The sequence below is a fragment of the Silene latifolia genome, chromosome 7 (genome assembly GCF_048544455.1).
Source record: "Silene latifolia isolate original U9 population chromosome 7, ASM4854445v1, whole genome shotgun sequence".
Lineage (NCBI taxonomy): Eukaryota > Viridiplantae > Streptophyta > Magnoliopsida > Caryophyllales > Caryophyllaceae > Silene > Silene latifolia.
Genome location: NC_133532.1, coordinates 23,072,460 through 23,098,501, shown reverse-complemented (window position 1 = coordinate 23,098,501; position 26,042 = coordinate 23,072,460). Strand labels below are relative to the sequence as shown.

Below are 26,042 nucleotides of genomic sequence, written 5' to 3'. Positions count from 1 at the left end.
CAACCATCCCGTTTTAATTACGTGAGCCACATCTCCGTCTAACTCCCCATCTTTTTGAATAATAGATCCTAGATATCTAAAGAAATCCGAACCCTCAACAACATTCCCATCGAAAATAATACTCCCCGCCTCTCGTCGATCTCAACCCCGCCACCTTAGTGAACGACACCTCAAATACTCGGTCTTACTCTGCTCGGCTGAACCCACGTGTCTCTAAAGTCTGCCTCCACAATTCCAACTTTCTCTCCACCCCCTCTTTTGTCTCATCAATCAACACAATATCATCAGCAAACATCATACACCAAGGGATGTCGTCCTGAATATCCCTTGTCAACTCATCCATAACTATAGCAAAGAGAAAAGGACTAAGTGCTGAACCTTGATGCACCCCGATGGTAATAGGAAATTCTTCCGTTCTCCCAACATTAGTGCGAACACTTGCACTAGCCCCCTCATACATGTCCTTTATGAGGTCAATATATTTTCGCGACACACCCTTTCTTGCCAAAGCCCACCAAAGTACTTCTCTTGGTACCCTATCATATGCCTTTTCCAAGTCAATAAAAACCATATGCAAATCCTTCTTCTTGTCCCGATGGTATTCCATCAACTGTCTCATGATAAAAATCGCATCCATAGTCGATCTCCCGGGCATAAATCCAAATTGGTTTTCCGAGATGTCTACATATCTCCTAAGCCTTTGCTCGATTACCCGCTCCCATAACTTCATTGTATGACTCATAAGTTTAATTCCCCGATAATTGGAACACTCTTGGACATCACCTTTGTTCTTGTACAAAGGGACAAGAGTGCTTTTCCTCCAAGCCGATGGCATCTTGTTGCTCCTCCAAATCTTGTTGAAGAGCATGGTTACCCATTCAATCCCTTTCTCCCCGAAGCACCTCCAAACTTCTATAGGTATACCATCCGGTCCCTCAGCTTTCTTTGACCCCATCTTCCTTAACGCCTTTCTAACTTCACTCTTTTGTATTCTACGCACAAATTCCCGATTAACCATGCTTGGTGTTACCTCTACATCCCCAAAACCTTGTTCCTGATGTCCATTGAATAAATTATCAAAGTAAGAACTCCATCTAGCCTTTATCTCGTTATCCCGAACTTAAACCTTGTCGTCCATATCTTTCACACACCTAACTCTCCCAATATCTCTCGTCTTTCGGTCTCTTATGCGAGCCAGTTTATAGATATCCTTCTCTCCTTCTCTCGTGTCCAACCTGGCATACACTTCTTGGTTAACTTGATACATACGAATTAGTAAAATATTTTGTTACAAATGAATATTATGGCCCTTTTCTTCTACACTTGCAAATTCCGTCTAGCGTGTCTCTCTTAACCCGTCTTCAGGTACTGTAGCTTTCAACTAACTCCATCTTTTTCTGCATTTTTTTTTTTTGGAAATAAATGATAATCTCGTCGTCGTAAATTTAACGTTATTTTGATATTTATGTTTCGATAGAGATTGTTGCAACATATCGTTTGTTTAACAGGATTTAATTTAATTTTGTTCTAATTGTTGAGAATTTGTAGTTTTGAAAGTAGAATTTTAGCTAACAGTGATTATAGTTGATGCATGTTGATAATTTTGATTCAGTTTATGTTAAATTGAATAATTAGTTCCTGCAATTGTATGTTTTAGGGTTAGTTGTGGATTAATTTGATGTTGATGGAGAATTTGTATTAGTTTACTATGAAGTAGCAATCATTTGACGCAATTAATCAGGCGATCTTTAAAATAAGTCATTTCGGATACCGTCTCTCCGTGTTAAATGCACCGGAGTAAGATTTCATACATCCGACCCCCTTACCATTCCGTTTGTGAGTATTCTGTAATTTAACTCTCGTAAAATGATGTGAATTGTGATCGGATAATACATTGCTTCACCTAAAGTTGCATGCTCCTGTGTTTGAGTCTATATAGACGCCTAGACGGTTCCAGATGATGCCTTTATAGCGTGAGCAGTAGAATCAATAAGTTGGTTGTGGACTTGTGGTGTCTTCTGTATTTGAGCTGTTGGCAATTCTTTGATGTATCAGGCTTCGTGATTTTTCTCTGAGATTTGGGTTAGCAAAACAAGACGGAACAGAATGATAATTGAGTCATGGATCCTTACATTCGCGGAGTGGCTTGTGAAACAAAATGGAATGGACTGGTAATCGAGGCAGGGATCTTACATCCCTGGAAAGTGGTTTATTATTCAAAATGGGACCGATATTGCCTCAAAATACAATGGTGGTAACTTTCAAACTATTACAAAGTTTTTTCAGTGCGTTATTTGTCGAGGCTCAAATTGAATACAACTAAGGTCGCTACTAATCGATTACTAAGCACAACCTGTACATGATATTAAGGTTTTGTTAGAGGGAGTAAGGACACATGAAACGACCCCCACCACACACTTCCCAAACTAAAGAAGCAACCACTTTTATCAACTTTTAAGCCTGAAAAGTATGTTTGACTTAAGGCACATTTTCAATCCATGCTTGTTCTTCTGCCTTTCTCTTGTCAAAAGTGTGCCTTCATTATGTAAATGACTTACAACTTCACTCTCAATGCTCCTTTAGCAGCATGCAAAATTGCCAATATCTGGTGCAGTAGATTTCTGAGTAATTTTTATGGTGGATTGCAGGCAGATGCAGACATGATTGTGACTGGCGTTTGGCATAAAATATATGAGATGGGTGTACAAGCTTCTTTAAGTTGATTTGAATTCAACTTAAGGCACATTTTCAATCCATGCTTGTTCCTCTGCCTTTCTCTTGTCAAAAGCGTGTCTTCATTATGTAAATGACTTACAACTTCACTCTCAATGCTCCTTTAGCAGCATGCAAAATTGCCAATATCTGGTGCAGTAGATTTTCTGAGTAATTTTTATGGTGGATTGCAGGCAGATGCAGACATGATTGTGACTGGCGTTTGGCATAAAATATATGAGATGGGTGTACAAGCTTCTTTAAGTTGATTTGAATTCAACTTAAGGTACATTTTCAATCCATGCTTGTTCCTCTGCCTTTCTCTTGTCAAAAGCGTGCCTTCATTATGTAAATGACTTACAACTTCACTCTCAATGCTCCTTTAGCAGCATGCAAAATTGCCAATATCTGGTGCAGTAGATTTTCTGAGTAATTTTTATGGTGGATTGCAGGGAGATGCAGACATGATTGTGACTAGCGTTTGGCATAAAATATATGAGATGGGTGTACAAGCTTCTTCAAGTTGATTTGGAGTCTTGGAGACTGGGTATGGTGGTTGAACTTGAACCACGAGCGTCCAAACATTTGTTAATGTATCCTAAAATTTCGTGGTCAAAACTTTTATGATATAGATTTACAAGTGACATAAACTCAATGATCATATTGTTAAATGCATAAGTATTGATGTAGATCTTACAAATAAAATTGTTGGGATTTTCTATACGGTACCCTCGTATTATTTTAGTTTACATAGTACCCTTTTTTCAAAATCTATAAGGTACCCCCGTGTTATTTAAAGTTCCACATGGTGCCCTTAATCATAATTTCCGTTGACTTTTCTGTCAATTAGTCATTTTTCCGTCAAACTTGTTTAGCGCCATGTTCATCAATACACATATTTATTAACCCAATTAATGATCCGTTTTCTCTTCATCTTTTTCACCACCATCCCATCATCTGCTCATGATTTTCTTTCTCCTTTTGCTACCCACTTTTCTGCAACTTTTATTTTCTTATTTTAACAATATTTTTGGTAGTTTAGAAGAGAATTGAAGGTAGTGGTATTGGTGCAAAAAAAACGAGCATATCAGTGTGTGGTTATTTTGATGAAGTAAAGAATAAATATGGGTATTATTGATTTAATGGTGTTAATGGTGAAAATGGTGGGAGGTAGAAGAAGGATTAAGAATATTAGTTATGGTGAGGTGATTGAGGAAGAAAGTGGATTAAACGTTAAATAAGGGTATAAGAGTCATTCATCTACCTAATTAGAAAATTTAACAAATAACTTAACTGTTTTCAAAGTTCAAGGTCACGGTTGGATTTGCATGTTGAATTTAGGGGGTATCATGTAGAACTTTAAAAATCGAAGGGTGCCATATAGAATTTGTAAGAAATGGAGGGTACTATATAGAAAAACCCAAAATTGTTTCATACAAGACTCGTTGCATTTGCTGAGCATATATTTTCTTTTTTCCCGTTACTAGTACTACGTTTAACTGGAGATGTCAAACTACTGACTGAAAGCAGCTTTGCTGGTAATTGTTATCTTATACCGTTTCCTTGATAATTTCTTAGATATACATTTGCATTCTCAAGTGTACGTTTCCTCCTGACAGCCCAGATTCGATGGCGCTTGCACTGAAGGTATTTGAATGTATCTTTTTTTGCCAATTAACATTGATTGTTATGTATAATTCCCTCATCTAGCCAAATTTAAGTCAATCAAACAATCCTTTTTACCTGAAATTTCAAATTACTTAACCAAACCTCTGTTGGTTTAACTGTTTACATGTTCCTTTGAAGGTCACTTCATAAAACTTATTTCGGGTGTTTTTACTAGCCAAAGTTGCATTATACCCTTTGTTAAGGACCTCATACCCTCACCCACGTCATCCCGTCGACCCACCACTGCAACCCTTCAGCAACGGCCAATATGACAATACCATCACTTCAGCCCTAGACCATAGTTTGAAAGGCGAAAGGTACATATAGAAGACAAGGGATCATGGCGATGACACGTAAAGCTTGAGGCAAAGATGCACGTCTAATGCACAATAGGCACACATTTTTCTTTTTCAGACAAACTTATGTTCTTCAAAATCAAAAACATTTTGAGTCACAAAGAGGTTAACATATCAAGAACTAAAAGCTATGGATAACAGCGGTGATGGGACTTGGGAGGCATAATAAGCAAACCAGAAGAAAACGTATAGAGCATACGTAGTAGTCCACTTCACCTTATGTATGCAACACACATCACACCGACAATGTATTTTGTGCAAGTCTTCACTCAGGTTAGATGCTCCCAATACAGAGGTGTTTCTAAAGTAAGCCATAGGCATCACCATTTCAACTAAGTCGGTCTACCTAGCGTCGTAGGTCTCATCCTCCCCAGCCGGTCAGACCTACGGTGAGCAAGTTGTACCAAAACTTCACTCAAAGTACATGAGCACCCGCACACCTCAAAGTTAGCTTCTTACAACTAAAATTATGAGTGCATTAGCAGACAACCTAACCGTTAAATACGCAATTGAAATCTTAAAATCTACTTGGAACTTCACGAGGGCTATATTTTGAAAACACTTTGCAGTAAAAATAATTTCCATTGCATATTAAGGCTTAGTGTTTTAATTGAAGATAAGAGAATAGTTTAAAAATCTGTTTAATTTGGTAAAAGAAAATTAAGAGGAAATTATCAAGAGATTAATCTTCCAAGAACTTAAAAAACGGCTGGATCCTCATATTTGCTAGTTTAATCCCTTGTTACTACACCACTACATGGTTTTTGCCTTTATGTCAATAGCATACTGAAGTACATGATTGCATCTCATATATGCTTTGACGTCATGAATTGAATGAATGTGCGCTTGTTATTTGTCATTGATGCCTCTTGAAAAGGCTGTTGCGCGTACTATACGTGTGCTTTCAATGGTGGGTTGGCGAAGCCAGAAACCTAATGATAATTAGCTTAAACCCCGTGCAAAATTGCACGGGTATATTTTTGGACTCATTATCATTCGTCTCTTCTTAATCGGAGGTGTTGATATAAAAAAGTTTCATGTAATGATTTTTCGGCATACAAAGCACGATAATAGTGCTCTTTTTCTCGGAACAACACGATACTAGTAGATCATGGCATCATGTAGACATGGTGAGTGAAATTCCATCTTTGAGTCTCCTAGGGTACATGGTCGAGTTATGGAGTAAACAATATAAGGCGAGACATGAAGGTTTTTTTGGGAACAACACAATACTAGGAGTTTATGTAGACGAGGTGAGTGAAATTCCATCGTTTGGTCTCATAGTGGACATGGCCGAGTTATGTTGTAAGCACTATAAGGTGAGAAACGGAGGTTTCTTACAGTATTGTAAGTCGGTATCAGATACAGTGTCTCCATGGCTGGCTAAATACAGAAATAATTGACAAGAAACAACCATCAAGTCCAGGCAACTTTCTTGAAACTCACAAGCCATTGACAGTGCAGTTGAATCAATAATATATGGCTATATGCGTCTTAAAGCGAGTAACAACACATGAAAAGAACCTCCTAAAATTTCGGACGTTGCACTAAAATGAGACCGATATTGCCTCATAATACACTGGTGGTAACTTTCAAACTGTTACAAAGTTGTTTCAGTTCGTTATTTGTCGAGGCTCAAATTGAATACAACGAAAGTCGCTTCTAATCGATTACTAAGCACAACCTTTACATGGTATTAAGGTTTTGGGTTTTGTTAGAGGGAGTAAGAACACATGAAATGACCCCAACCACACACTTCCCAAACTAAAGAAGCAACCACTTTTATCAACTTTAAGCCTGAAAAGCATGTTTGAATTCAACTTAAGGCACATTTGCAATCCATGCTTATTCCTCTGCCTTTCTCTTGTCAAAAGCGTGCCTTCATTATGTGAATGACTATGCTCCCACTCACCATTTTCTTGTCATAGCCTTTCATTTCCTACTTTTGTCTTGGCATTAGCCTCATGGCCTTAGCTGAGTGCTGGTCCACAATAAGAAAAATTTGATGCACATTGTACTGAATTTGTACTTTTATGTATACTTGTTTCTGAATAATGAAATCCATTTTCTAGATAAGCTAAGAAAACCAATTGAAGCGGCAACAGTTTGCTTCAACTTATATTGCTATTAGCTGTTACCTTAATTTCACGTTTACATTAGTACAGATTTATGTTCGACATTTTGACATGGATGTGAATACTTGGGACTTCATTTTCGGAAAATACTTGCTAATAAAATCTATATGTTAGGTCTTTTTGTAATGTCAGGCTGCTGGTTATGAGTCCTTTCTACTGTGCTAAGTTTCGGGTTGCCTTGAATTTTGATGCGCGATAGTTAGCGCCTTGCATGGGTATTGTGCTTAATCTAGATCTTCAGGGCGAATCAGTTTTGGTTATGATTTTCAAGTTCTCTAGAGTCGTGGTTGGGTCCGGTTAAGTCAACTCCTAGGAGTGAACACGGCATTTGTTGATGTAATATCTTAATTTTTTCTTGAGAATCTTCAGTACATGATTTCCTAATGAAGCCATGCACATAAATTAGCCATACTTAAGAAACACTCGAATATGGGTAAGATATTGATAAAGATGTGACGAACACCTATATTCCTAGAAGAAAAACTAATGGTGATGTATAGTACGGAGAATACGACTCCAGAGGGTTGATAATTGTAGGGCACCATCATGTGATTGGTGGCACACTTATGTATTCCACCTAGAGCATGAAAAGGATGGTTCAACCTCGTAAATACTCACTTTCCTTTGGCACTATCACAAGCTTTGCAGATACAGGGCAGCAATTTGAGATGCTTTCACATTCGTGTTTCGCCATGATAGGCTAAATTAGGCAGTAGGACAGAGAACTCTAGCTGTGGGGGTATAGGTCTTGGTTCTTTAATGGAAAATAAAAAAACAAAGCCGATGCGGCGAGCACCAACCTTGTTGAAGAGTACATGTGCTAAAGGAGTGGTACCTTTTGAACAGAGTAAAGATGTATGATATCTAAGGACGACATGGATAAGGATGTTTTTCTGACCTCAGCCACCTTTTCTTTGGTGTAGTGGGGTTTAGTGGTTCTTATTTTTCCTTGTTTCTTACCAGGGTCCTGATAAAATGGAGTGAATGAGAAAAGATCTTAGTAAAATTGTTTGCACTTCTCGATGCAATTTTCATTAACCACTTTGTGTTTCCAGCATAGTGAAGGAACACTGTACATTCAACCACATCCGATGATCCGACCACTGTACTTCATGGTTCAAAATCTCGGCCGAGTTGTATCGTATCGGCCAAGTTGTATCGTATTTTCAATCTACCGATATGAGACATCGCCGAGAAAATTCCGCTATCCGTCCGCGACGGCCGATTAAGGACCGATTATACCGCTACCGCGACTACGACCAATACCGAGTTTTTGAACCATGCTGTACTTTGCCATAGGCAAGAGCCTTGCTAGAGGCTAGGGTTTTGTTGTTTTCTTCTTTTAGTGGTACATAAATTTGGTAGCTAGGAATGCTCATTTATGTTATATGATATATTATTGGAATGCCTTTGATGCTTTCAAGTTGCTAAATTGATTGAGGCAGCTACACTAGTTGCATGTTTATTGTTATCAATCCGACCAGAAATGCCTATATATGTGATACAAGCCTACAATACTGGATTGCTTTGTGATGCTTTCATACATATTAAGGCAGATTTGCAAGTTGCTTGTACTTTGTAATCTAATTAGATCCTCACGTTTCACTTAAATCTTGTATTTTTTACTTGCCACTTGAGAAAGAAACGGACAGATGCTGTCAACTATAACAGGATTTGATGTTATATGCCTTCAAGAAATAAGAGATGCTTTTTACTCCCTCGTCTCGATCATTTGTTTACCTATTCTATTTTTGGGTGTCTAAGTCAATTGTTTACCTTTCTATTTTGGGAATGCCTTTGATGAGCAATTTGTTCCTCCACACTCAATTTGGACCACTTGTCATCCAATAATTGGCTGTCTCCTTTTTCCTTGGTCTTTGTGCCAAAATCAATGGTAAACAAATGACTAAGGGAGTATTTGCTTTCCGTTTTGTCCACTGCTCCACAGTCTTAACAACTCCATTAACCATATACCCCAAAAGCTCCCATCTATGGTGGGGGATGCCGGGAAGGTGGTCGTATGCTTTATCATGTCTCGGAAACACGAGTCTATTGATTCTTGAGTGTATAGGATACAGTCTCTCTCATACGAGATGAACCCACTAATCTTAGAATTAAATGAGATATGCCTAAGGATTTGGCCGGTGTCATATATGGCTATATGAAGCATCAAATACTGTTGCGTGAATGGCAGCGGCCAGAAGCTGATACATTGCGATTTGTTCCATGTATTGGGAAGAATAAGTATGCAACTTGCGTTGCTGAATTGCCGAAGGAACCAGATACTGCCATGTCTATCTTGTCACAGTACTAATTAAAATTTGTAACATGATACTGGTCACACTTCTACATGTTTGCTGCAGCAATATTGTACCAGCTCTTTTGTGTAATCACTACACACTACAATATCAAGTGCTACAAACATGAACGAAATTGGATGAGGATCTGATCACCATATTGGTGCTGGTTTTGGAAACATGAGCTTATTATCTTATGCACTTCAACTTATATGAGATGGTTTTGCATATGGGGCCAACCCATTAACCTTCTAAGGACTTGTTTGGTTGACATAAGGGAACTAAAGTTCCCAGGAACTTCAAGTTCACATGAATTTCCAATTCATGTGAATTCCCAAAAAGTGTTTGGTTTGCATGTGGGAAGTTAATTCATGTGGGAAGTTCCAATGACCAAGGGGGGGCTTGGTGAGTGACTTCCCACATAATGGAGGAAGTAGATTCCTGTGGGAAGTTCTACTTCCCATGATTTTGGCAACCAAACAACATCATGGTTTTACACTTCCTAGGAAGTTTAAAATCCCATGATTTTAATGGGCAACCAAACAAGCCCTAATTAAATGAGAAATAGATAATTATTTGATTGGTCTCACATATAGGACCATCTTGTACAAAACTCACTAGATGTAATGATCCATAATCAAATACTGAGATGGGAATCACATCGAGTATGCCAAGTTTGTAGGCAAAGTGGCAAAATATATTTCATTAATTCTTGGCATTATTGTAGAGGTATTGATGTTATTTTTCTTGTTTCTTTTTTTTGTTTAGGAGCCAACTGCCAAGCTCTCTACATCTTTAAGGACCTTTACTTTGCGCATTTGGAGAGTCACCTCGTGGTCGCTGGCAACCTTAACACGTTTACAAAATGCAAAATAATCTTGAAAGGTATGTTGGGACAGTGAGAGTAGTAGTACATTTTTATATGACTGCTATTGTCTTGTAACAAGTCTCCTGACAGTCTACCAATAACTTGCTGCTAGACCACATCATAATCACAGTTATAAAGGGTTTTTAGAATTTTTATCTTCCTAAAGGGAGTGACCCCTTCAAATACCAGGGTCACCTGTAATGGTAAAGATGGTCATTGACAATGTAAGTTGGGTCAGTTGAAATCTCAAACAAGATGGCCAAATACTAGTGTCAACAAGTTGCTATTAGGCGGTTTAATTTAAAACTTTGTGGAAAGAAATCTAAATGCTGACAATATCAAAGAGGATTAGAAATAATTAATTACTTTCTTAGGACTGAAAATTCATACTAACAAGTAACAACATAGTTCTATATGGATAATTGATAAAGAGAATGCAATAAGTTTTCCTTGATTAGCTAGTGACATCCTTGATTGCGCACCACATTGAAGGTCTAGTGCTTGTCGAGAAATGGAAGCCACAGTTTTGGCATCTGACGTCTGATATTTAATATTAAAAGTTAAAAATTGAAAAGTGCTCTAAATAATAAGTAGAAAAGACCCTATCCATATTCTCATAAAAGATTATCACTGTTGTAAGTCAGGAAAAGTGTTGATTTTACATTATTTTTTTCTCTTTTCTCTTTTGAAAACAAAGGAGCTTTACTGGATTATTTTTGCTCTGTCCTTTATTATATATAGGTGCATTGCCTACAAGGATAGAGCATTGCATGAGAAATACTTCTCTGTGACTTTCCTCTTTAGACCTGCAAATAACTCCCATGGATGGTAAGAAGTTGGAGTACAAAGGTGAGGAGGCATTAATGGAGTTACAAAAGCTTACAGTTAATACTGATGAGGTTCAGGAAAAACTGTTGAAAGATATAATTACTCGGAATAAAGATACCGAGTATCTGAATAAGTATATGAAGGGCTCAAAAGATATTTCTACTTTCAAACAACGAGTCCCAGTCATTGGATATGATGGCATTCAGCCATACATCCAGAGGATCGCCAATGGGGAGGACTCCTCGCTTATTACTAGCCATAATATAACAGAGATGTTATGCAGGTCTTACTTTGTCATTTTTCTTAAACAGTAAGCGTTATATGAGACAGTTTCACGTGGGATATTTCCCTGAATCGTTATGTTTTCTTGATTTAATAAGGTTATGGGTTGGTTCACGTGTAAGACCGTCTCATGTTAGTTATTTGTGTTTTCTTCAAACTTATTATCCACGCTTTCTTTTAAGTTCAGAAGAGTGAAGAATCTCATGTCTTTATTCTTGTGAATTGATTTACAGCTCCGGAACTTCAAATGGGGAACCTAAGTTGATGCCATCAGTTGCAGAAGATCTTGACAGGAGGACTTTTGTGTATAACCTTATTATGCCAATAGTGAACCAGTAAGATTTGTGTTCAATTTCCACTTTAAATAATTGTTCCCTTTTTTTCTCTTCTCTTCAATAGATACGAGCAGTAAAGCTTTTTAGTTGACATTTTTATTTTCTTTCTCTACCAGTAATGATTCTTATCCTTAGTTGCACTCTGAATTGTGTGGAGGTCACTTAATTTTCATAGGATGTTAAATCAATCGAGAAACATAATCATGAATATTTTGGTAGACAATGACTAGAATGCTTTACTGAGAAAGCAACCCTGTTCTCCTGCTCTATCTTTTATCTATGTTAGCAGAAAGAGTTGTGAGAGACGGTCTCTCATTAAGTATTGAGAGACCCTGTTTTATGTGTTTTTCTCAACCCTTTTATTATTGATTGGGAGTTTGTGACTCAAAATCACTCTTTCATAAGGTACATGTTTTCATAACAAGCGTACCCATTTATTCGTTAATTGTAACTATTTTTGTTAGTAAACTATTTTATATTTTTTTTTTTTAAAGAAAACTATTTTATATTGGGAGCATACTCATTTTATTACTTTTGGCACCATTTTTACTTCAAATAGCGATTGTCTCCCAATAAATTTATCGAGAGATCGTCTCTTAGGAGACCTAAGTTAGTTCCATGGTTGATTGCGTTATTTCAAATGCACTTCATTTTTATACCATAATAACAATGTAGTTTTATGTAAAAATGTTTTCTATATGGTCTTGACACTGAAATACAAAGCTAAAAACACTCAATGCCGTTGTAGAAGTTTGTTATTTCTAATCCTTTTACTTATTTTACCTTCAAACAACCGCTAACGTCAACCTCCTTAGATTTATTTTTTCTTATAAAAAAAGGGTTTAAAAAAGTATGAAATCTTAACCCTTATTTTGGGTCCTGGTGCGTAATTGTCGATCTTTATTCTGTAGGGGTAAAGTCAGCTCAATATTAGCGAAATTCAGGTAGAGTTGGGTCAAGTCGATTCGGGTATGATCATTTGGGTTGGTCTCTTCGACGTGATTAATTGAGATGTTGGTCAGTTTCACGTTCGCCTGTTTGGGTATGGTCGGGTCAGGTTAATTTAGGGTCGGTCATTTGGTTGGGTCAGTTTGCAAGTTTAATAACATTGGAACATCCTGAATAAGAAGTGAAGAGAATTATCAGCCTCTTGAATCTTGCTTATTCGCTAGCAGTAAATAAATATGTACAGTTCACATTGCGTCTTATGTTTCGTCCTCCCTGGCACACATTAGGAGTAATGCCAAACCATGGTTCACAGTTTTTTAGCGGTCGTCAATTTATTAATTTTAGACTTTTCTATTAGTTGTTCACTGTAGAGAAATCGGCTTAGTAAGTAAAAGGTTATCCAATGTCAATTAATAACTCAACTACATTATTTGGAAGGTAATGAATTTATCTTTCAATAGTGGCATTTTTAGAAAAGCAAAATGTTTTAAAATGGCAGTAAGTATATTTGTCGCCCGAAATACACTAGATATAGTAGATATTTAGTTTATTGTTAATATATGTTAGTCTTATAGTGTCCCTGGAGATCAGAAAGTTTTTCATGGATTTTGACCTTTTTATTGCTTGAAAATCCTGTTTATATATGTAGGTTCGTATAATAATGTACTTAAACAACTTGTTTTCTGGATCTGCTACTGATTACTGCACCTCTAGGTATGTCCCAGGATTGGATGAAGGAAAAGCCTTGTACCTCTATTTTGTGAAAGCAGAAATGTCAACTCCTTGCGGCTTACCAGCAAGGACAGTTCTAACAAGCTACTATAAAAGCAAACATTTTAAGGGAAGATCCCGAAACATACCCTTCAATGACTTTACCAGTCCCGACCAAGCCATACTATGTGAGGACAGCAACCAAAGCATGTACTGTCAGTTACTCTCGGGCCTAGTCCTTCGTTACCAAGTCCTCCGCCTTGGAGCTGTCTTTGCATCTGCATTTCTACGTGCCATAACATTCCTTGAGAAAAACTGGATGAAACTCTGCAATGATATCAGAAAGGGTAAACTTGATCTTTCGATTACTAATCCTGAGTGTCAATTGGCTATGACCAGTATGCTTTTATCACCTAACCCTTGTCTAGCAAATGAGATTGAGGAAATATGTGGTTCTTCATCATGGAGAGGGATTTTGTGTAAGCTTTGGCCTAAGGCTAAGTACATTGAGGCGGTGGTGACGGGATCTATGGCCCAATATATTCCGTCCTTAGAGTACTACAGTGATAAGAAGTTGCCTCTGGTTTGCCCTATGTATGCTTCCTCTGAGTGTTATTTTGGTGTGAATTTGAAACCCTTGTGCAGTCCATCTGAGGTCTCTTTTACCCTTCTTCCTAACATGGGATACTTCGAGTTTATTCCATTGGGTGAAAATGCGTGGTCGTTTGAGGGAGACGAAGACGAGGTTCCACCAAACAATGTTGTGGGTTTGGTGGAAGTAAGGGTTGGCTGCTATTATGAACTTGTTGTGACCACCTATGCTGGTATGTTACCTAGATAAATCTCAGCTTTTGGTTGTATATTGTTCTTTCTGTTTTTCTTGCATTTCCCATTTAATTTTAAGAATATGAATAGGTATCAAACATTATTTTTAGAATGGGATTAAATTTCAAATTCGCATTTTAATTTGAAATCATGACCAGGGATGCCAATGGATCGCGAACCAATACCAACAAATCAGATATAGATTATAGATCTGAAAATTCTGGACAAAATGGTTTAGACTTTAGAGTTCCTGTCAGTAAAATGGGTCTGGTCTGGACTCTGGATCTCCAGTTGATCTGTTGCACCTTGTGTATAGAACCAAAAAAGTTGGACCTGTCGATCCTGGATCGGGGTCATGGTCAAAGATCCATGTCTAGAGAGCATGAATCCGATCCGTTGTCGTCCCTAATAATTCATAACTGAAAACTATCCTAGTTTCTCAACACTACCATAATGATGTTTGTGAGCTACATTGTAGGTTTGTATAGATATCGTATTGGCGATGTACTCCAAGTAACCGGATTTCACAACAAGGCTCCACAATTCCGATTCATTTGCCGGAAGAACGTTGTTTTAAGCCTCGACAACGACAAGACCAGTGAAGAAGACCTTCACAAAAGCATTACAGAGGCAAAGAAGCTGTTAGAACCTCACAATGCCATGTTATTAGAATACACGAGCTATGCTGATGCATCCACTGTGCCCGGCCACTACATCCTGTACTGGGAAATTAGGCAGGAAATCCCAGAACCCGGACACTTGAGCCTCCATGATGTTCTTGAAGAATGCTGCATCACAATCGAAGAGGAACTCGATTACATATACCGAAGGTGTAGGACCCACGACAAGTGCATTGGGCCCTTGGAGATAAGGATTGTCAAGTCTGGCACGTTTGAGGCATTGATGGACTTGTTTATAAGTCGCGGAGGGTCAATGAACCAGTACAAGACACCAAGGTGCATCAAGTCTAAGACCGCGTTGAAGCTGCTTGATGCTAATGTGGAAGAATGCTTCTTTAGCCCCCGGAATCCAATCTGGGTTCCTTAAGAGCTCTGCAATCGATCCTATCTAATCTAATCTAATAGTCCATATTATCTAATCTGTTCGAGAAAAAGCTTTCATGCACCTAACCGAGGTTGATTGCAACCTTGTACCGTATTAGTTCTTGTTTATGCCATGGTTTAACTATTTATCCATGGTTAATCGGATTATTATGTAGTTAATTATTGTACTTGGGTAATAAAATGGTTCACGGTCTTTTTAGCCGTTATATCAGTTAGACTGCTTGAGGGAGAAGATTTTTGTAAATTTGTAATAGGCATAAACTCCATATTGATGCCAGAACGAACTCTTAACCACAACTCCACAAGTAACATGAAGACGCGAGCCGTTTGTTCCAATAGATAACTATCTATTGTCTTTTCTTAAACGTAGATAACGACTCCCTCTATTTCATACTCCGTATGAATTAGCCCCATTTTTTTTTTTTTTTTTTTTTTTGTTTAGGAAAGAAAACTAGGTTGATCCTCTAAGGTAGAACCAACCTATCTCATCCTTTCGAATGAGGGAGGTAAGTTGAAGCCACCGGCTATCAAACCACCTCGAAAGAGTTGGACATGTATGACCAATAGAAGTCATGAAGTCAGCAGCTTTGTTGGCTTCACGAAAGCAATGTTTAATTATCACTTCATCGAAAAAATGAAGGTTTAATTTCACATCCTTGATAATACTAGAAATTTCTCAAAAAATTTGTCAAGTATTTCGAACTGAGTTAATAACACATAAGTTATCACCTTCCACAATTAACTTTGGTATTCCTGAGTATTTAGCTGCTAAAATACCTTCTTTTAGAGCGAGAGCTTCTGCAGCAAGGATGCTATTGGATCCGCACTTTTTTGCTCCTAACAAAACAACTTTACCATTGTGATCTCTCATAGAATATCCTAAAGCAGCTTTATTACCTTCTAGGCTTTATTACTAGAGTTGTCTCTAGCTGACTCTTCTATCTCGGGATTGTTTAGATCCTTAAATCTAGTCACATTCCAGGTGTTAATGCTATTATTACATAAAGTAATAAGTTTGCTAATACTTAAATTAACATTATTGACATTCCTATGGAACCATGCATTCCACCAAATAAAAATAATCTTAATGAAATCATCTTTTGGGATTAAATCTTTAAGATAATTAAGTTTCGTTAAAAAAGTTTGACTTGCAATATTATCATAATTTGACACAAACTCGTTGAAACTAATAATGTTCGAGTCTTGGATAATTATGAATTAGCCCCATGGACCAACTTCCCTTATCACAAAAAGTGAGTTAATCGGGTTAATTATTGTACTCCTTATGTTAGTCATATATGTGACCATTTTATGGTTAAATGTAACCACAATGGTATAGATGTAGCCATTGTTACCGCCTGTGATAACTTGTTATTCAATAAGGGTCACATACTCATATTTGACTGGAAAATGGTTATAAAATTCCGTCTTATTGCTTCAAATCAAAATGGCATGTCTATAGCAAGACCAATTGTTTTTCTTTTGAGAAAAAGGATTACGCATCTGATGTAATACCTCAGACCTTGTAGTTTTTGAGCATACATACATTTTTTCCGAACATATTACCATTTATAAATATATTTTTTGAGCAATATTATATTTTTTTAGTGTAATGTTTTACTAAATGTGTTCAAAAACTTTATACTAAAGCAGAACTCAAAAACTTTAAAATAAAACTTAAAAAATAAATAATAAAAGGTACTACATCGTATGTATAATCTATGAACTGCTTTTGTTTTGCATGCATGAGTTGAAAACAGTATGTTCAAACCTTACCCATGCACAGACTTTTTGAACTTTTAAAGAATCTCAATTTGATTTGATTTAGTATGAATAATACCCCCCATAATCTATATTACCCAATAATTTTAGATAGAGGATAGAATAAAAAGAAATTATATTACGTACTCGTATATTTTAATAGGGAAATGACATCCTTTTCATTTCTTTCCCTTGTCATTTTGTTTTAACGATCCCAATTCAATTCTTAAACGATTAAACGATTATAATTTCAAATAATGAATGGTGAAATGAGGTTGACGTATTACTTCCTGTCTCCCTCAAATCCAATCCAATCCATTTTACCCATTTGAATTTTCACGGTTTTCAAGAAAACACATTAACCCTAATTTTCTCCATCTATATTACTTTTCTTTGTTGAAATTATACTTCTATCAAGATATGATTTCCCGCAAGAGGTGGAGTCTAGTGGTTAAAATTTGGGTGAAATTCCCAGGAGATCTAGGCCCAAGCCTCCCCAAGAGCAAAATCTTGTGGAGCATTATTGGCATGAGTGCATGCCAAATAGATAGACTTCGAGCCTGTCATCCTCGGATGACTTACCTGGTATACGTGGTTTGCAGGCTATCACGTACACCCGAGAGTTTACCCAATGCGCACCGAAGGTAACGGCTGCGGGTTCCCTCGTCACCAAAAAAAAAAAAAAATCTAATTATTACAAATGTAAATATGTTAATATCATACTTAAAATTTTACTTTTCATAATTCACTCACAAAAATGAAGACCAAATTGTATAAAGTTGGCTTCAAATAGTAACCGGGTAGATTGAATTAGATAGGAGCAGACCTAGGAAATAGGTCATTAGGGTCGGGTTCGGGTCGAATCACTTCGGGTCGGGTCATTTTCGGGTCAATAATGTTCTTGAGTCGTTTCGGGTCGGATCACTTTTGGGTCAAGTCACTTCGGATTGAGTCATTTTGGGTCGGGTCGTTTGGGTCATGATTTTGCATTAATTTAGTATTTTGATTCAGTCGGGTCATTTCGGGTTACTAAGTCGGGTCACTTCGGGTCGATCATTTTCTTTTCTGGTCAACCTTATTGTAGATAGGAGTAAGAATCAAGCTCAAATTTTTCTAAAGTTGATTTTCTTTAGTATTTGATTTTTAATTTCAAATCAAAATTTTACTTTTCATAATTCTCTCACAAAAATGAAGACCAAATTGTCTAAAGTTGACTTCAAATAGTAACCGGGTAGATTGAATTAGATAGGAGTAGACCTAGTAAATGGGTCATTCGAGTTAGGTTCGGGTCGAGTCACTTCAGATCGGATTATTTTCGGGTCAACATGTTCTCGGGTCACTTTGGGTTGGGTCACTTCGGATTGAGTCATTTTGGGTCGGGTCGTTTTGTCATTTCGGGTCATGATTTTGCATTAATTTAGTATTTTGATTCAATCGGGTCATTTCAGTCACTCAAGTCGGGTCACTTCGGGTCGGATAGTTTTCAGGTCGGGTCTTTTCGAGTCTATCAGGCCACTTTCGGGTCATTCTTATCCGGCCGGGGCATTCGGATCAGGTCAGTTTTACCGGGTCTAGATAGGAGTAACCGAGTAATTATCTCAAGCTATGAAACTTGGAGGAAATGAATAGACAAGGCGAACCAAACGAATCGGGTTACAAACAAAACGAATCGAGTTAATGGACAAGACGAACCATGAACAGATTAAGAGAATGTACACAGAACATGAACCGTTGAGATCAAACCAAACCAAATGGTCCAAATCCCAACAGACAATTAAAAATCAAATCCCACAAATTTTTTAATCCCCCGCGAAAATGCAAATCCTTTTACACACTCTCACAAACCCTTAATTTAACAATCACTAAACTTTCCCCATTTTTCCAATCTCCAAAAATTGCTCAAAAATGAAGAGAGGTAGAAGAAATTCAACCAAAAAAGACTCTAAAAAACTCCAAAAAACACTCTCTAATACTAGACCTTTGAAACCCATGCTTACCCAACTCTCTGTCCTTCATTCTCAAAAGATTATTAATAATAATATTAATAATAAAATTAATATTAATATTAATAACAATATTAATGTTAATAGAGTTGAGTGTTCTAAGTTGCAGAAAGTTAGTTCAGCTTCAAATGATGTTGATTTAATTGTTGATAATGTTATGGGTAGTTCTGATGATAAAGATTTCATCCTTAGTCAGGATTTTTTTTGGTACCCATCTCATTATTTTATTCAAGTTTTAATCTTTTTGTGTTATTAATCATTACCCATGTTTTTGTTTTTGTTTGATTTCAACATTCTCTGCAGTTTTAGCTATTTTTTTAATTTAATTGCTTAATATGATAGGCTGCTGAATTGATATGCTGATAAAATTGGTAATTGTGAGTGTGATTTATGTGTGAGAATCGTCACAACCAAAAGTTTAAGCTGATGGTTGGAGCCAAATCGATGGTTTGAGCTCCGGGTTTCAAAGAGTTTTGAGTATTGAGTCTTGATGCATTGCTTTGATTGAGTAAGCTTTTGTTAAACTGGTATTAATTGGTGTTGTATTTCGATTTATGAAATGACTCGTTTTGTGTGGTTATTTGATTCAAATTGTCAGTGTATTTGTGTGTGAGAATCGTCCCGACTAAAGGTGTGTTTGGATAGCAAAAGTTGAGGGAAAGGGAGGGGAAGGGAGAGAAGGGAAGGGGAGGGGGAATGTGGTGTGGATGTTTGGATATAATTTCCCTCCGAATCTTGCCTATTGTAGAGAGATTTTAATTAGGCTTGGAGGAGGAAAATTGGATCCCTCCAAATATCTCCTCCTCCATTTCCTTTAACCCTCATTTGCTATCCAAACAAGGGATTTTAAGTCCCCTATTCTCCCTCCCTTTCTTTTCCCTCCAAATCCTTCAATCCAAAGACACCCTAAGGGTGTGTTTGGATAACAAAAGTGGAGGGAAAGGGAGGGGAGGGGGAAGGAGGGAAGAGAAAGGGAGAGAAGGGAAGGGGAGGGGGAATGGAGTGTAGTTGTTTGGATACAATTTCCCTCCAAATCTTGCCTATTGTGGAGAGATTTTGATTAGGCTTGGAGGAGGGAAATTGGATCCCTCCAAATCTCTCCCCCTCCATTTCCCTCCACCCTCATTTGCTATCCAAACAAGAGATTTTAAATCCCTTACTCTCCCTCCCTTTCTTTTCCCTCCAAAACTCCCAATCCAAACACACCCTAAAAGTTTAAGCTGATGGTTGAAGCCAAATCAATGGTTTGAGCTTGGGGTTTCAAAGAGTTTGACTGTTGAGTCTTGATGCATTCCTTTATTAATCTGTAACAAAGTTTGGTTTTATAAATGTCTGGTTTGCTGAATATTGACCCTGTCTGTGGAAATGTATTGCAGCACACCTGATTACATTACGCCCGAATGTCAAAATCTTTTCAGCAATTTGGATGGGAACAAGGTAGTGATGATGATTAGATTCTCTTGGTATATTAATCCAGATTTTGTTCTTGTTGTTGTTTATTGGTTTTATAGATGTCTTTGCTTCTACAGCAGGAAATTAACGCTTGTCCACCTTCACCGGAGAAGTTGAAGACTACCTGGCGTAAAATACATAAACAAGGTAGTTGCCTACTTAGAAGCTCAGACTTTAGAGCCTTAGGATTATACTTCTTTCTTTGCTTACACCAGGACAACTTTAACTTTGTTTAAAAATCTGCATTGAAGTCATGAAGTTTGCTACTAATTCGGTCCATGTACCTGATTTGATGTGTTAAAATGAGTAGTTAACCAGTTAGCTATGACATATGAAGGTTGAGATGTACCCAAATGACGTTGATTCTTGTGTATGCCCATGAGGATCCTTGACGTCTTTCCACTTCACATACAGCAGTGGAAACTATATTAGCATTAGCACCATAGATTGCTTATTATGTAGGGCTCTGAACTCTCAAGGACATGAGTGTTATTTCACTACGGAAAACAACAACATTACCCTAGTGGCTATAGGGATCCCGTAAAAGGTGGGGTAAAAAGTACGAGAATGAATGTTGTGTTGGTAACTTCTGTTAATATTTAGTGAAACCTACCAATATGTTCTCTAATAGGCTAATACAACTCTTTGAAATGTATCACTATTGAATTGGAGCATGTACATAGCTGCGTGTTTTCAGTATAACTAGAGCAGCTGTTCTATTGCGCTTTTTGGTCTTCTACCTCGCTGAATTTTTATGATTTTCCAGATATCGTCCCTGTGAAATCCCCAGATTCCCTGTCTGATAGTCAGAAGACTGAGGAACTCTCAAAAGATTCTTCTTACACTGATGAAATAAAGACGGAAAAAACAAGCCTATCAACTACACTGGGAAAAGGACGAAGTTATGTTCCTCCGTCAGCAGTTGCTTTACGTTGTCGTGTCATGCCACCACCTTGTATAAGGAACCCGTATATAGATGATGCCTCAGAAACGGATGTGGATCCGTTTGATAGTTGGAGAACTAAGTGCCCAGGTAGCTACTTCTGAGCCATTGTTTGCTTCCTTCTCTAATAGTGTTTTGCATAATGAGTTAATGGCATTTTCAGTTTGCGCTTCTTCCCCAACCCTTCTACTCTTCTAGGTGTAGAGTCTCTTTGGAGACAAACGGGTGATGATAATGATGATATTTGTACCATCTAAAATTTCTGTTTTTCTAGAAGTGATGTCATATCCACTTTGCTTTTCTGGCACTCAGGTTTTTTCTCAGTTTCTGCTGGTGCTGACAGCATGTCACGATATCGAGCAGACTTTCAAGAAATTGAGGTACTTGCAGTTCCACACAGCTTATAAATTTTACGTTTAAAAATCAACATACTTAATACTTGATTTCCTTCTTCTTAGCAAATTGGAAATGGGAACTTCAGCCGTGTATTTAAAGTGCTGAAGAGAATTGATGGTTGTATGTATGCTGTAAAACATAGCATCAGGCAATTGTACCAAGACACAGAAAGGTAACTTGTTTGCTCGTTGCAGTCCACGACTTGACAGCTCTCTTATTGTCTAACTAACTTATCTTGAAATGATAACTGCAGGAGGAAAGCTTTGATGGAAGTTCAAGCATTAGCTGCTCTAGGTATGTGAAAAAGTCTGATATGTTGTAAAATGTAGTTAGTAGTAGACGCGGTAGAACTGACCAAGATTCAAATGACCCAAACACCGACTGGACTTGGAAAGAACACCCCAAAGTACATCCAAACCTAAATCAACGCAGTCCGAGAAAACTTGTATTGAAAATGTCCGAATTGGGCCTGGCCAATTACCACCTACTCGAAAATGATCTGTACTAAAATTGACCCTATAACAAAGTGCTTGAAATGGCACGGCCAACTTGAACAACCCGTTTGCCAAGTCTAGTTACTCAATTATCGCCACCTCAGTAAGATTTTTGAATAATTTGATTTGGTAATTGCAGGTTTCCATGAAAATCTAGTAGCATACCACACATCTTGGTTTGAAAATGAGAAATTGTACATACAGATGGAGCTCTGTGACTATAGCCTGTCTATTCATAATTCGTGTTGCTTGCAGAATGAGGAAAAAGTTTTGGAAGCTCTATACCAGGTATATATTTGTCTTCAGTTAGACACTTGCTCAGAATTGTTCTTTTGTGTGAACGTGATAAGTAAAATGATGTTGCAAGCTTTAAAATGTTCGAGATAGTCGCAGACTCTCATACAAAGGTCTTAATTCTTAGACCAACCCGAATACGTAATATGCATTTAATTTGTATGGTCAATGAGTTGGCATCACATCACATGTAGAACCATCTCATACTATAAGTTATTGTGTTCTTTGATACAGATAGCCAGAGCACTGAAATTTATACATGAGAAAGGTATTGCTCATCTCGATCTGAAGCCAGACAATATTTATGTCAAGAGTGGCATCTTTAAGCTTGGTGATTTCGGCTGTGCTACACTGCTTGATAAAAGTTTGCCCATTGAAGAGGGCGATGCACGCTATATGCCCCAAGAAATTCTGAATGAGAAGTATGATCATCTTGATAAAGTCGATATCTTTTCACTCGGAGTCTCTATTTATGAGCTTTTGCTAGGGTCGTCGTTGCCTGATACTGGTCATCAGCTTCTAAAGGAGGGGAAACTGCCATTGCTTCCTACCAATTCACTTCAATTGCAGAATTTACTCAAGGTAATTATAGTTCAGTTCAATTTAACTAACTAAACAAGAATGTTGCTCTACGTTCCCACACGATTACATGACTAACTGTCACACTCGGCTAATTCTAAGAAATTTCGTGTTGCTGAACTGATTTGGACTGTCAAGTGTCTGTCGAGTGTTAAGGGCAGCCCGGTGCACGATGGCGTCCCCGCTAGGCGTGGGTCCGGGGTAAGGGTCCCACCACAAGGGTGTAACAGGGGCAAGTCTTCCCTTGCCATTTTTGGCAAGAGGCCGCTCCAAGGACTTGAACCCGTGACCTCACGGTCACAAAACAACACCTTAACCGGTGCGCCAAGGCTCCCTTTCAAGTGTCTGTCAAGTGTATGCGAAGAAAAATAGTGTTTCTAAGCGAGATAGTTGATCAGTCTTTCAATAGGTTTGCCTTCTGCTGTGTTTTATTCATCATCTTATACGGAATATCTCATGTTCAGACTTAATCTCACTATCGGTCATTGTGCCACAAATGGCGCAAATAGTGGATCCTGATCCAAAATCGTGACAACTAAGCCACAATGTGCGTTCACTGTCCAGTTCTTATACCTTGGTTTTCTCATATATTGACATATAACAGGCGATGGTGGATCCTGATCCGGCTCAAAGACCTTCAGCAAAACAAATAATCGAGAATCCAATTTTTTCCAAAACCATTCAAGCCGTGAAATCCAAGTAAGCCATGTTGGTTCATCGGAGATTTTGAAAGGTCTAATTATAAAAGACCTACCAAAATGCCAAGATTTCAGCTTGCAACCCGCCGAGGTTAGAAAAAGTTGATCATGAGTTTCATATAACTTATGTTCTTCAATGGCTATATGCACCAAGTTTTGCCGTATTCAATGGTGCAAATTTTGTAAATGTGTAATGTGTAACATGTTTCAGTGGTTTTGGCCATGCCATATCAAATTATCAATGCAAGCTGGATACTGTTCAACAGTTCGATTCCTGTCAAATGGTGAAAATGCATGTTACTCAACTCGATTAGAAGTATATTATCCTATGAAAAAAAGGACTCCCTCTATCCTATTTTTATCATCTCCGAAAGAATTTAGTGGTCAAATACTGTTGACTTTCACTAAAACAAATTCATAATAATATTTTGACATTCACTATAAATATTTCACAATATATAATTATCGATTGAATGTCAAAAAACATAATAAATATTTTTTTCACAAATTATACTATAAGACTGTTGTATAATGCATCCTAGAAGTCCAAAACCTAGAGCAATTGTATGAGACGGTTTGACCCGTGTAGTCTATACAAAACATAAAGAGTTTTTTATTTTTTTGCTTCCAAAAACTGTTCAACCTAGAAGTCCAAATTAAAAGTGCCTATCCATCTCTGAAACTTCAGTTGCACACTTGCACTACTTGATGCTATGATATTTTGCACGGTTTTGTGATTATTTTATAGTCAAATGTGTGACAATGGTCCAAACCGTCCAGTTTTATGGTGCTTTTTTTTTATTATTATTTTTTTTCTAAAAAAGCGGCCACATCTCGTCTTATTATTTTAGGCGAAAATAACTCGTCTTAAGAGCATCCGCAAAGGTGAGGCTCCCATATCTTCTCTTTCCTTTTCTTATTTGTCCACCTCATTTTCCACTAACTTTTCCATTTACCCTCCCATTTCATAATTACATTTATGCAACAATGGGGTTCCCCAATTCACACACAAAAATTTGGGAACAAAAAATAACAAATTGCCTTACTTTTTTTTGGGGAGCTCCTCTAAAAACAGTGGAACCCCAAATGTTGGGGAGCTTTGTGCAACAATAAGGAGCCCCATATAAGAAGAGAGAGGACATATGGAGAGGCACCTCCCTACCTTTACGGATGCTCTAAAAGAGACTTACTCTATTCATTTGTTATTTTTTCTCACATGCAAATTGAGTCACATGTTGATGTAACATCAAAGAAAATCCAATTTTACTTTCCCTGTCCGTGCACTTGACTCTTGTTTACTAGTCCAAGTTCACGTGAACCCTGGGAGTTTGCACGTATTTTACCTCCTCCGTACCATACAAATGGTAACGTGGTAAAAAATGAGATTTTTAAGAAAAGAGGGTAAAAAAAGGGGGTAAAGAGGGAAGAAAATAGGTGGGGTATGTAATTGTGTGTTTAATTGTGAGTTGGTAGGTGGGATATGTAGTGACATTTTATGTAAATATCAAATGGTTATAAGGATAATTTGGTAATGTTGTGGGCCAAATAAGAAATGTTACCATTGGTGTGGTACAGCCGTATTAGGTAAGTGTTACCATTGATCTGGTACGATTGTATATCTAATCGTTCAAGCATTGCCTATTGATTGAGAAAATTCAGCGGCATAACAAGCAATATAATTATAATCGCTTCTGTTTAAATAATATTATGACGTAATTAATTAATTAATTAATCCCCCTATTTACTAAATGAATATGCGACCACTTTTCCCGCCTAAAGGATATTTCCTAAAATATTGCGTGATATTTTTAACATATATTATAGGTGTGGACATGATAAGTTATAAATGGACATAATCTTTTGTATTTAAATATTTATATCATTTAATATTTCACATTCTGCACAAATTTATCTCCGATTTTTTAGGATAAAAAAATTCTTTTTTTAAAGAACTTAATCATAAAATTATTGACTTTTTATGATAAGAAATTGCGGCTAAAAAATATGGTATTAGTAAATATTTGTTAAAAATTCATTGAATTTTTATGATAAAAATTTGCAGCTAAAGTAAATATTTGTAAGTTAACATCATTAATTTCCCGGTAAAAACCAAAAAAAAATACCCATTTTATTACTTCTTACGATCTAAATTTTTATTTATTTATCCAATCAAAATACATTAAGCAGAAACATGAAAAATAAGTGAATTGTCGATTTAAATTCTAAAATAATACACTAGAAAGTAAAACTCTATAAATACCGTGCATCTATTGCACGGGGTCTATATTAGTAAGTCTATAAATACTGTGTATTCATTACGCGGGATCTAAACTAATTAATTAATTAATTAAAAGCAACTGACATTCCCTAATCATGGTGCCCTATATAATAAT

At 37.1% G+C, this 26,042-nt stretch overlaps 2 protein-coding genes across 7 annotated transcripts; both read left to right on the top strand.

Moving 5' to 3' along the window:
• The first annotated feature begins 1,258 nt into the window (after positions 1–1,258).
• On the top strand, positions 1,259–15,241 carry LOC141591928 (putative indole-3-acetic acid-amido synthetase GH3.9). Of its 4 annotated transcripts, XM_074412430.1 has the most exons (11): positions 1,276–1,365; positions 2,056–2,254; positions 2,649–2,802; positions 2,907–2,998; positions 3,165–3,305; positions 4,291–4,359; positions 9,937–10,053; positions 10,778–11,147; positions 11,380–11,481; positions 13,144–13,964; positions 14,444–15,241. In XM_074412430.1, the coding sequence occupies exons 8-11, from the start codon at positions 10,858–10,860 to the stop codon at positions 15,010–15,012; spliced, it is 1,782 nt and encodes a 593-aa protein (XP_074268531.1). In that variant the 5' UTR covers positions 1,276–1,365; positions 2,056–2,254; positions 2,649–2,802; positions 2,907–2,998; positions 3,165–3,305; positions 4,291–4,359; positions 9,937–10,053; positions 10,778–10,857; the 3' UTR covers positions 15,013–15,241. The 4 variants fall into 4 exon arrangements, with proteins under 4 accessions (XP_074268532.1, XP_074268533.1, XP_074268531.1 ...); XM_074412431.1 differs by lacking the exon at positions 10,778–11,147 and having other exon boundaries at positions 1,259–1,365; XM_074412432.1 differs by lacking the exon at positions 10,778–11,147 and having other exon boundaries at positions 1,268–1,365; positions 3,165–3,259.
• Positions 15,242–18,556: 3,315 nt separating this feature from the next.
• On the top strand, positions 18,557–23,918 carry LOC141591927 (wee1-like protein kinase). Of its 3 annotated transcripts, none has more exons than XM_074412429.1 (10): positions 18,557–19,000; positions 20,170–20,230; positions 20,326–20,392; positions 21,012–21,278; positions 21,501–21,568; positions 21,647–21,756; positions 21,838–21,878; positions 22,218–22,366; positions 22,607–22,954; positions 23,556–23,918. In XM_074412429.1, exons 1-10 carry the CDS (start codon positions 18,696–18,698, stop codon positions 23,652–23,654), a joined length of 1,515 nt encoding a protein of 504 aa, XP_074268530.1. In that variant the 5' UTR covers positions 18,557–18,695; the 3' UTR covers positions 23,655–23,918. The 3 variants fall into 3 exon arrangements, with proteins under 3 accessions (XP_074268530.1, XP_074268529.1, XP_074268528.1); XM_074412428.1 differs by having other exon boundaries at positions 20,323–20,392; XM_074412427.1 differs by having other exon boundaries at positions 20,305–20,392.
• Positions 23,919–26,042: the final 2,124 nt, after the last annotated feature.

Excerpts from the sequence above, each read along its gene's own strand:
- LOC141591928 (XM_074412430.1), top strand. The coding sequence starts at position 10,858 with ATGGATGGTAAGAAGTTGGAGTACAAAGGTGAGGAGGCATTAATGGAG. Across the intron at positions 11,482-13,143 it reads ATTATGCCAATAGTGAACCA|GTATGTCCCAGGATTGGATG; the intron begins GTAAGATTTGTG and ends CTGCACCTCTAG. Across the intron at positions 13,965-14,443 it reads TGTTGTGACCACCTATGCTG|GTTTGTATAGATATCGTATT; the intron begins GTATGTTACCTA and ends GCTACATTGTAG.
- LOC141591927 (XM_074412427.1), top strand. The coding sequence starts at position 18,696 with ATGAAGAGAGGTAGAAGAAATTCAACCAAAAAAGACTCTAAAAAACTC. Across the intron at positions 20,231-20,304 it reads GCAATTTGGATGGGAACAAG|ATGTCTTTGCTTCTACAGCA; the intron begins GTAGTGATGATG and ends TTGGTTTTATAG. Across the intron at positions 20,393-21,011 it reads GCGTAAAATACATAAACAAG|ATATCGTCCCTGTGAAATCC; the intron begins GTAGTTGCCTAC and ends ATGATTTTCCAG.